Source organism: Chanos chanos, chromosome 4, assembly GCF_902362185.1.
Source record: "Chanos chanos chromosome 4, fChaCha1.1, whole genome shotgun sequence".
Classification (NCBI taxonomy): Eukaryota; Metazoa; Chordata; class Actinopteri; order Gonorynchiformes; family Chanidae; genus Chanos; species Chanos chanos.
The window spans coordinates 38,469,897-38,482,158 of record NC_044498.1 but is presented as its reverse complement, the minus strand read 5'-3'; the positions used below and the strand labels follow the sequence as shown (position 1 = coordinate 38,482,158).

The 12,262-nt window shown below is 41.7% G+C and overlaps 2 protein-coding genes across 2 annotated transcripts in view; one reads left to right on the top strand and one right to left on the bottom strand.

The window, feature by feature from the left end:
- macrod2 (mono-ADP ribosylhydrolase 2) overlaps positions 1 to 12,262 on the bottom strand; it is a 399,802-nt gene that overhangs the window by 331,296 nt on the left and 56,244 nt on the right. The window lies entirely within an intron of this gene.
- flrt3 (fibronectin leucine rich transmembrane 3) lies at positions 2,888 to 4,837 on the top strand. Its single transcript, XM_030770326.1, has one exon. The coding sequence runs from the start codon at positions 2,888 to 2,890 to the stop codon at positions 4,835 to 4,837; it is 1,950 nt and encodes a 649-aa protein (XP_030626186.1).

Sequence of the window (12,262 nt, the reverse complement as noted above, 5' to 3'; positions counted from 1 at the left end):
CCATAGAAGAGATTATGGGAGGGGCTCTCAGGATTGGGGATTCACAGACCAATGATCACACTCATAGCAGCAAAGGCAGAGCAAAAAAAGTGTTTTTTTTTTCCTGTTTGTTTTCTTTATAAAAAAAAAAAACCACACACACACACAGGCGCACACAAGCACAGACACATGCACACACACATACGCATGACAGTCCAGTTAATCCTGGTCTCAAAGTGTCCACTATAAGGCTTACTGTCCTGAGTTTTTCTATGTAATTTACTCAAATAAAAGAAATCCCCTGATACACAGAAGCATTACAATATCAGACTTCTCAGAACCCTTGTTGCTATTTTTATGCAACCAATAATCCTGGTTCTAATGCAGAGAATAAGACCTTCCAAACTCTTAAGACTTGTAACGCAGTATAATAACCCTGAAACACTGACAAGCCGAATCAGATGAGGTGCGAAACTCTTTCAGTGTACTAAGTCACATATTTACGAAACTGCTTTTACAGCATAATTATTTCTTTCTTTCCTAATGCCACTTTATTTTCCTTTCCTCAAAGCACAAGCACAAGAATTCACTATTTAAAATGAATCTACAAGGACTTCCTACCGTAGTACAGTTGATAGCCATGTTAAGTTGAAGTTACTTACTTAAAAGGGCAGTGGTGAATTACTGAAGCGCAAACCTGAAAGTATCACCTAAATTTGGTGTGAATGCTGGCATATTCTTACATTTAATACAAAGTCAATACCTCTTAGCAAACAGACTTTAAACTTCAGCAGCTATCGCTTTAATTCAGTGATATGTTCAATTAACAGATTAATTCCGACAAGATCCCACACAGAGATGTCTGCTGCCTCGCAGTGACGTGACTAACCTAATTTCTCTGTCTCTGATTGTGCTTGTAGGGAGTGACCTGTGGAACAGTGCAGCATGAGAGAGAGAGTGGGCATCTGAGAGATCCGCCGTGGGTTCCTGAGGACAGCCAGGGAACGAGGTGCTCCACAGCAGGAGGACAAGATTTCCTCAGAGCCACGGGGCTGGATACATTATTCATGCCAGAGCTTGGAACGAAACAACAGGATTCTGGGCTAACCGCAGGGCTTCAGTTCAGAACCGAGCCGCCCTGGATCTTAGCCTGTGGAGCAGCGGATTGACATGGCTCAGCCAGAGAGTGGGTCTAAGCACTATGACAAGTCTGTTTAAAGAAAGAGACTGGAGCCATTGCTTTTCCCTTTCCAGAGAGGAGTCTTGAACATATACAAAAGGGTCTAATTTGGGGTCACATCTATTGCGCTACAAAATAAAAGGATTCTGCACGCATTGGGCTTCTTTTTTTTTTAATATTCTTCTGAATTGCATGCCTGCACAGAAGCAGGAAGCCTAAGGTTTGTCTTGAAGCGGAGGTGCTTTCTTTATAGGTTTATCTACCATGGCAAAGCCTTTGATGGCATGAACTGTGGACACTGCTGTACGAGACAGGAGGTCAGCAGCACAAACAAGGATCAGTTCAGCAAATACCGGCTGGGTCAGGATATAACCAAAGAGACCCCTCAGACAACACGGACAACTGTTTCTTCAGAGAAGGAAGAAAGGGAAGCTTAAAGCCTCATTGGATTTTGGGGGCAGAAGAGGATTTACAAGTTCTTTTAAATCAGGTATGACAAATATGGATGGCTTTTCCTCTCTCTGCTTGAGTGACCACAATATAATTTCTAATGAGATATATAGAGGAAGAGAGGTCATGACAGGAACACATAATTGAAGTAATAAATCAGTATTAGACTAATTAAAAAGAGGAGCACACTTCAGTACACACGAAAAATGATATCCTCTCATTTTATGGTCAGACTCTTGCTTAGCTAGTCACTTTGTTTAAGCATGGTTTGTTCGTACACCGTGTGTTATTTCTATTGGCACCAGATACAGTATGTTTTAAGATGTCCTATATATAATTAAACAAATAATACTTATTTGTTCACTACTAGTTAACTTGTTAACTACTAGTTACATTACTGCTAGTTCATATGAACAGAGCATGCCATTAATGGAACAGCAAGTTTCTTTTTTTGAAAAATAACTGCACACCAGACTGATTACCGTCTACTTTTACAAACATGCTAAGAAACAAGACTGTCTCTTCCTCTCCTTTCGACAAGGAAAAATTCCTACACCTTTTTAAAATTAGGATTAATCTGCAATATCCAAGGGGACAGAAATCCTTAAGTGGAGCAGGGCTAAGGAGCAGGCGCGTTTTACGACAGTTAATCAACAAGGCCTGACTTTGTTCACCCGCTCAATCTGCAGCCATGAAAGGCAGCCTTGAGATGCACTGGCTCACAGCAAAAATGTGTAAAACACTAGGGCCTGCTATTACATTACACAAGTGAAAAGATAAAACCACTCACACAAGCATTCCATTCAAGGAAAGCTCATGGGTTTAAGGATTTCTTATCTACATCCTCAGCTGATTGAGAATAACCTTCCAGTTCAATTAGGTTTACTTTTGAGTTCTCAATGAGAGTCATTTCTTTTTTTTTTTTTTTTTTCCTCAGTTTCCTTTCCTTTCTGTCTTGATATTCCTAGATGTTTTTTAATCAAGACATACAGCACTGCGGGCATGTTTTACTCTCATTGTTTTTCATTTGCCCCTGTCATTGGCAATATTAATAGTCACTTTTGATTAATTTCACAGGAAGCACAGAGTATTCTCTGCCTGAGATTGGATCATTTAGCGTGGAAAAAGCGCTTGAGGCAGCATGCAAACAAACAACAATCATTAGAGCAAGATTTTCCTTTTCATCAAAAACCTTTTGAATTTAACATTCTCTTTTGTTTTTCTCCAGGAGAACTCCAGTAATTTGACAACCAGAGAGAAAGAGAGAGAACATTAAACATGGCATGTCAGTACAAGTCTTTCCTCGTCTTCTTCATCAGAGCTGGGCTACTCCTGGGCCTGGCCAATCCACTGGTGACCTCTGCATCCTGTCCCTCACAGTGTCGCTGTGATGGAACTTTTATCTACTGCAATGACCGAGAGCTGACCTCAATTCCCACAGGCATCCCTGAGGATGCCACTGTCCTTTACCTGCAGAACAACCGCATTAAGAGTGCAGGTATCCCCAGTGATCTGCGCAGGCTAACGGGTGTGGAGAAGATTTATCTGTACTGCAACAATTTGGACGAGTTCCCCACTAACCTGCCTCTGAATGTCAAAGAGCTCCACCTTCAGGAAAATAACATCCGGACTATCACCCATGCCTCACTGGCTCAGATCCCCTACATTGAGGAGTTACATTTGGATGACAACTCTGTTTCAGCTGTCAGCATTGAGGAGGGAGCTTTCCGGGACAGCAACCACTTGCGGTTGCTCTTCCTGTCCCGCAACCACCTGAGCACTATCCCCTCTGGCCTGCCAGTAGCCATTGAGGAGTTACGCTTCGATGACAACCGAATCTCCTCTATCTCTGAGCAGTCTCTGCAGGATCTTATAAACCTAAAGCGGTTGGTGCTTGATGGGAACCTACTGAATAACAGGGGCATTGGGGAAATGGCTTTTGTGAACCTAATAAACTTGACAGAGCTCTCAATGGTACGCAACTCCCTCACTTCACCTCCAGCAAACCTCCCTGGGACAAGCCTGGAGAAACTGCAACTGCAGGATAACCACATCAACCATGTGCCATCAGGTGCCTTTGCTTTCCTGCGGCAACTCTACCGCTTGGATCTGTCAGGTAACAACCTGAGCAGTCTGCCCATGGGCGTCTTCGATGACTTGGACAATCTCACACAACTGTTTTTGCGTAACAACCCGTGGTACTGCAGTTGCAGAATGAAGTGGGTGCGTGATTGGCTGCGCACTCTGCCTCGCAAGGTAAACGTGCGTGGCTTCATGTGTCAAGGCCCTGACAAAGTCAAAGGAATGGCTATTAAGGATCTGTCGACAGAACTGTTTGATTGTTCTGAAAATGAGGTTACCCCCACGTTTGACACCACCACAGTATCAAACACGCTGCCACCCAGTCGACCCCAGTGGCCTTCATATGTGACTAAGAGACCAGTGGTTAAGGGGTCAGATTTTGGCAAAAACTATCGGAGTACTACACCATCAAACAGAAAGATCATTACTATTAGTGTCAAGTCTAGTAGTCCAGAGACAGTACATATATCATGGAGAGTCTCACAGCCAATGACAGCCCTCAGACTCAGCTGGCTCAAGCTGGGTCACAGTCCTGCTTTTGGATCCATCACTGAGACCATAGTGCAAGGGGAAAAAACTGAGTACCTGCTCACAGCTCTTGAACCAGAATCCTCCTATCGGATATGCATGGTTCCCATGGAGACAAGTAACATTTACCTGTCAGATGAGACACCCGTTTGCATAGAAACAGAAACAGGCTCACAGAAAGCGTACAACCCCACCACAACCTTAAACAGGGAGCAGGAGAAGGAGCCTTACAAAAATTCCAGTCTGCCTTTAGCAGCCATCATTGGAGGGGCTGTGGCACTTTTGGCCATAATCATGTTGGCCTTGGTGTGCTGGTACGTCCACAGAAATGGTTCTTTGTTTTCCAGGAATTGCACCTACAACAAAGGTCGCAGGAGAAAGGATGACTATGCAGAGGCTGGGACAAAGAAAGACAACTCAATCTTGGAGATTAGAGAGACCTCTTTTCAAATGATTCCAATTAATCACGTACCAGTGTCCAAGGAGGAATTTATGATACACACGATTTTCCCACCTAATGGCTTGAGCCTTTACAAGAGTCCACACAGTGAAAACAACATTAACAACAGAAGTTACAGAGACAGTGGAATACCAGATTCAGACCATTCCCATTCATGATAGTGTGCGCAGATTAAAAGACATTTTATTGTGAATGAGTGACTTCAAGACTGGTTGTTCTTTTGCAAAACACTGGATCAAAGACTGAGAAAGCAATGTTGTGTACATTTGCCATATAATTTATATTTAAGGACGATTTATTAAAAGAAAAAAGTTGCAGGCTATCGCTGAACTGTCAGTGTAAACGGTCACTAACTGCAATTCTATATTTTAGAGATTTGTAGTAATTTGTACTGTATTTCCTTTGCTTAAGGTTTCAGACCAATTAAAAATACTTTGTGCTCTACTGAGATATGATGACTTGTCAACTGTGAAAGTGGGTTTTCATTGCTGTGTTGAACAATCAGATTTTAGAGAACCTTGTAGTATAAGCACAGGTAATTATTTTCACTATGTTGTTGTCAGAAAAACATGAAACGGCAAAAAATGAGAACCATGGGAAAATGGTGCACAGTTGATTAAAGAGAGCAAAAGCGGCCATTTTGTTCTCTCTGAGGAGGAGCAAGCATTGCTGAAGTATCACGGAAACCTGGGGTTTGTGTTTGGAATCCGAATCCTAGTCAGACTCTAAATCTCTGCTGTGTTTGGCATGTGGAGATATATTACTTCCTTTAGCTTTGGAGAGGCAACACCACAGCACAGATCCCTGGACCCTGTGCCTAAGTCTGGCATGCCTGCCACATCACAGGGCAAACAAAGCACACAGATTATGAGAAGAGGTATTCCACAATAAGAGCAGAGTGGACAGGCCAACACAGAAGATGCGCTATTGCATTTGTTCAAGTCAACAAGGGAAAAACTACATTAATGACATCTTTCAATACAGTGTACCATACATCGTTGTTAACGTAGCCCTCCAAAATGAATATAATCTGGGCAGAAAAAGATATGGTAAGAAACATCTTTTCTTCTGAAATAGTGTCAACATTTTTTTTTCATATTATGATTATTATTATTTGTATTTTTTTTCCAAAATTCAAGCCACTTTTATGTTGCAACAGTTTAAAGTTAACTGTTCTTTACAACTGAAGACCAAAGTGCATTGTATGCCCTTTGGCCAGTCTTGTATGTGCCTTGATCCAATGCTTATTGTATTTAGCTTTTTAAAAGAATAAATCAGTGACTTAACTTTTTTTCATACACACTTGAATATGATAAAATTATTGGTCATATTGCAGAATAAAAGTGGGAAAAAAATTCAAGTACATGGTCTCAATTCCCCCGCATTGCCTCTGCCTTGTTTAAAAAATCCTTCCAAGATCCTGAGCGAGCTATTCCACTTCAAAACTACAGTGACTGCGTAATAGTCCAGCATCCGCTTGAGGCTTGAAGTGATCTTTTGTGTGGCTAAGCCATGTATGACTTATCTGATGGGCTAGATTAGTAAATATCAGTAGGAACAGCAGAGTAGCTAAATGAGCCTGTTGGAGAAATGTGATGCTGAGCCTGATATGCCTGGCGGCCACAGGGGGAGATATATCTAATGACTAGCTACCATACGGAGGGTGGCACAGGCCCTGCTGGGGCTGCCTGTCACCATACCAACTTGGGTATAAACAGAGAGATAGCTCCAGGCACCCAGCAGATAAAACGTGGCTGACTTTCATTTATGTTAGGCCCACACAGACACACATATACACGTACACACGTGCATGTAGACATATACACACAAACACGCCCAAGCTTTAATTACAGTACAAAAGAGCCGCGAAAAGCAGCAAGAATGATCCAAACCTTAAGTATACAGCAACCTCCCTGCGCACTAAATATATCAGATCAGCTTAAAATTAAAGTGAATAGCCGCCTCGGTTTTTGCCTTGTTTAATGGTTCGGCAAGGCTCCACATATGTGAATGTTGCACTACCACTTTAAATTGCTCTATCATTTTTTCATCTGGTTTCCGGGCTGATGGGTTTTTCAAAAGTTACCATGTTTAAGTCGACTGTAAACACTGAAACATTCCCTTGCGATCTAGTTGTGCAGTCTAAGGTCACTCATTCACTCATGAACGCGGGAGGGTATTCCCATCATAACTAACATCCCAAGCGCTCCCCAAAGCTTAACTGAATATATAATTTATGTAGCTCCATCAGTTACTTTGCCAGTGTACATAAACAAGGACCACATTAAAAAGAACAGTTTGCATTTAATTGTATTATTTATGAGACACTGTCAAGAGGGGAGATGACATACACCCAAAAATTAGTTAATGCCACAAAATATGTACTAACTAGTTACTGGAACATGATTCACTTGTGTTTTTATTACACTTGGGGGACAATCCAACAATGAACTGCAGTAACACTATTTAAAAGAAAAGTTAAACTATGGCAAAAAGAGTTTATTCTTTTTCAAGGTGTATAAATGAAAAAGTGCCAATGTGAAATCCTTTGTTTAATTTCCTTTTGCGATCTCTGTTCTAGAGAGATATATTATGGCTTATTCTGAGAATTAAATTATTGCAATTATTGTACCTCTTTAGGGGTTTAGCGCAACAGATTAATGAGCGGGACTGTTTGGTGTTCAGAGCTGGTGCCTGAACTCAAAGAGTCCAGTATTGTCCAGCAGATGAGATCACTGCAATTTCATTCGACTCACACTCTCTTACCTTCTGCTCTGACAGAACATAAATGAACCTTTCACTCAAGAAAATAACTCAAAGGAGATGTAAGCACTCGCCACACAATTGATGGAATAACCAAATTAAACATTTATACTTTCACCACTTCTCAATGAAGTCAGATGAAGGGTATAAGGGAGTGTGATAGCCTTTTTACGGGTAAGGCCCCCTTCAGCACTGACTCACATTACTCAAAACAAGGATAGGGCGAAATGCCAGGAGAACTGCTACTAGGTGAACTTTGATGACCCTATTGACCTGGGTGACCTCACTCCCTACTCCTTTTTCATGCATTGTTCAATCGTGCAGATGACCTCTGCTAACCCTGTGAGAATAATTCAGCAGGTCTGATGCCAGCTGCAGTGGTACATACATCATTCCCAGTAATGTGGTTTCAGATGTCTTCTTTAACATCAGACAGAGGGGATGAAGGTATTACCCTATTAAGACAAAAATTTACTGTAATCATTTGAAAGCTGAGAGCTAGGTACAGTTTAAAAGGACCAGACAGAGAACACGGCTGGTTAAGTTCATCACAAACAATAAAACAAAAAAAGAGTTTCACTTAATCAACAACGCTGAGGTAATCAGAGGCGGACAGCTCATAGTGAACAATGACTGATCAGAGGTCATCTAGGTCAGGTGAAATAAGGGTCAAGAGACCAAAATGATGAAAAATGCCCCTGTAGGTCTTGGCAGAGGTCAATACAGGAACATCATCATTGAATCTAACCGGCCCATGGTATAGAAAGATCTTTTCATGTCAGGGAAGGAGTAATAAATGAATGTTTGCTGAATTGAGCTTTTTACTTCGTAGAAAATGAATTTCTTAGGCCACAAAACGAAAAGTGATTAGATTCACAGAGAGCAAAGTTCGTTCAAAAGTTAATGGGCGATGTTTCTGAGTGAGACCATTTATAAACTTGGCACTGTTCACAATACTTGAACACATTTGATCTTCAAGTTGTGGAAAATACCGGCTCTTTACAGGCAAGGCAATTATTTCCAAAATATAGGCTACATGTAATGCAGCACTCATACATACTACATTATGCATTTATTTTTAGATTTTAATTTGCCTTAAGCCACATGGGACTTACTTTAGAAGAACAATATTATTATCTGATCTCATTCCCTTTCACCTTGCAGCAAGATCCAGTCATCAGATTGCTGCCAAACTATTCCCCTGAAAGTGGCGCGTGCGCATGTGTGTGTGTGTGTGTTCTCTTTACAGCATTGGTCTCTGTTTATTTAGAACCGTTCCCACAGCTCTACTCAGTCTTTCCTAAATAAAATTGTAAAACTCCTCTTAATGAGCTATTTGCCTTTTCTGCTCTCTTGCATCTTGTATGCTATCCAAGACATCTTGCACATCAAAGACGAACGTCTTATTTCATGTCTTCTAGAAGCTGAGAGGAATTGTGGATTTGAGGTCAGAAGCCAAGCCCTGGGCCTGACCAAGGCCTCCCACTCTGTTTGGATTCAAGCCAACGTGTTTGTATACGTGTGTGTGTGTGTGTGTGTGTGTGTATGTGTGTGTATGTGTGTGTGTGTGTGTCAGCATGGAATATATGTATGCATGTTCGCGAGTCAAGCAAAAGGGTGTGAATGCGCGTGTCTTTTGGAAGAGAGACAGTGAGGCACAGAAAGAAAATGGGTTGAGTTCACAGAGGCTAGGAGAATTTGACACAAAACAGGAGTTTTCCAAGAGCTCCTTAAAGGCATCACCTCTCAGCTGAATCTTTCAGCGCTAACATCCATCAGCACACATCTCTTCCATTTCTGGCCAAGAGAAGACAAACAAAATGCAAACCAAATGGCACAAGACCAGGTCTTGGGGGGGGCGGGGTGAGGGGGAGATAACTGCCGTTTCCTGTAAATTGCTGTTTGGAATGAGGAACTGCAACATTACTTACGCACATATTCAAGCGAAAGCTGCGGTCTAGGAATGGAGCCAAGCCAATGTGTACTCAAGTGTCATCACGTGTATTGATTAGGTTTTTGAAAGATGTCATAACTTAAATGAAGGCTTTCTGTGTTCTCCAACAGTCCTACAATCATTCTATCTTAGTCTGTTCTCTCGAGGAAACTTACGAGACGTCATCCTGTATGCTCTCCAAACAGCGTGAGGACAAGCCTTAAAGCTTCATGATCATTCTCTCTGTGTCTCTCTCCTTCTAGAACACAGGGGAGCCAAGGTCTTTTTTTCTTGTGGTACCCAATGACCTCATCTATGAGGTCACATTCCCACCAATTTTTATCCCGTTAATGAATCCAATTTTTTGCCTCAGAGCACAAAGCAGGTCCATACATCTATCTTCTCTTAAAATTATATGACAGTAATACAAATTAACAGGGGTTCTACCATAAAGGCAGTACAATGGCAATAACACACTGAGCGAGCGGCTGAATTATTGAATAGAAAAAATGACTAATCACTCTCCAAAAGCAGCATCCTACTACTAGGTAGCATCTGTTAATGCAATAACAACAAATGGAGAATGAATCTAAATGGGAGTATTTGGTTAGTATGATAATTTGATGGAGTACGTCGTACGTTGCCAGAATGTCTATTTAATTGACTTTCCTCAATAGGAAACATCAATTCATGTCATCCATTAACATGCTTAAATGATCTTTTAAAAGGTGATGTATCTCCTGCTGCCCTTTACCAGATCAACGGCACATCCTCCTCAGCGCTCAATCGACCCAGAAGAGCATTTGTCCAGGAAGCCCAATGCTGGGAATAATTATTTCATTTTACTCTGAAAGGGTCTGAGAATTACAAATGCCCTTTACCCTGAGAGAACACTGGGTCCACAGATACATGTTAAACTCCCTGCTTTGATCTGGGTTAGTACTCTCATTTGTGTGAGAGTAGATTTAAATGTCAGGTTTATAACTGCATGCCAAAAAGGCAAAACCAATTGAGGCATTACAGATACATCTGACAGATTTAAGGTTTGACGCAAACATGTGCAGCCCATCCATTAGTTTCTGTCCTCTATATGATGTACATAGTACACACAGCCTACAGCTTTAACATGACATATAGTGTAGATACACTGCTTGCAAAAACCACATTCATCTGGCGGGTGTTCTGTTAATGTGTAAAGTCTAAATGTCGGTGTGTAATGGCATGCAAATGTCCATTTTCAAAGACAATTTCTTTTCTCTGAGAGGAGGAAAACTGAATTCTAAAAATTAAGGCAGGATAACAGTAGGTTTTTTTCTTCATGATTCAGTCACTTTGTTTTAAAAACAGTTAGTGATCAGATAAAGAGTTCTTTACTGGACCTAAGAAAGAGCATCACTACAATCTTTATTCCACTTATGAAAGTTATTCAATCCACAAATTCTTCATCCAAATGAAATATTTCTATGATGTAAAACCCTGAAACAGTCAAACCAGTCAAATACAGACAGATGAAATGGAGAGCTTACTTTTTACCATGAGAACAGATGCTTTGAACCTTCACAAGGTATCAAGTAATCACACACTCGAAACAAGAGCACCTGGTTGCATCAGTGAATATCCAGCTCACTGAATATTAACTGCCCTTCACTGAAATGCATAGCATTGCATTGCAGAACGTAAGATAGCAGAGGTAATCGTGATGACAGATATTTAGCTAGTGAAGCAGCAGATGGAGGGCTAGCTACACAATCTCTCCCTCTCTCCCCTCATTTGTTATGGGCTCCGCAGTCCCAGCTGGTGCCAGCTACAAAATGTCTCTCCTCACCCTGTCACTCCTCACCGGCGTGACATTCACGATGCCACGCCGCTCCGAGCCGACGCCTTGAAAGAAGGGGGAGCCGATCAGATTCGCTCGCTGTCAAAGCAAAAGAAAAAGCCACTAGCGCCCTCACACACTCAGTCACAGAGCTTCAACACACTTATGAACCACTCACTTGACATCAATCTCTACATGAATCTGTAGGTGTCACATGTCTAGCTCATTCTTTTTTTTTTTCAGTCAGGGTCTTTAAAAACGGTGACCTCACATTGCCCTCCTCCTACTCACTATCTCGGTTCAATATTGAGAAATGTCTCTCTCTATGCAGAGCATTGAATAGCGCTGTATAATTGGTTAAAAATTCACTGTAGTCAGACTCAAAGTGCTGAGCTTTTGGAGTGCGATGTGAAGAGGGAAATGGTGCGCAGTTCTCCCGCCCTGGAAGGGCCTTTTAGAAAGTTTGACCTTCTTTTTAGACGGAGCGAGTGTGTGTGACCATCTCCCTGTGGGGTCTTTACGCAACACCTCGGTGTGAAGGACTGAGAAGACCTAACCTAGACTAAACTCAAACTAACAGACCATCCCCAAGGGCTCAGGGCCTATCTGTGAACTCCGAGAGCTTCCAGAATGGCGTGCGGTGTGTTCAGTAGTGTCAGCAGATCTTCTGACTGTAAATACGCCTTGTCACTATTCATCAGAATGTCAGCGGCGCGCTACAGATGCCTCAAGGCTCCTCTTTTACAGCCAGCACTCAGGATGAGGACACCTCTGTATTTCAGAGTAGAGTTATACACGTCTGCTAAAGGTCATCACACTTGCACAAACAGTAAACTACAGAGCAAGATTTCCCGGTGTTTCAGTGGGGACGTGCAGCTCCTAAACATAATATTTACTCCGCTCAAGATGTCTGAACAGCTACAGTAAGGCTGAAAACTCTGGAATAATAAATTACTTTTTTTTTTTTTTTTTTTTTAAGTAAACAGGTTTGACTTCACTTGACCTCCACAATATATGGAGCTGGGACATAGCTGAGTCTCACTGAAGGAGGGAAAGCATCAGTTCTCAGGA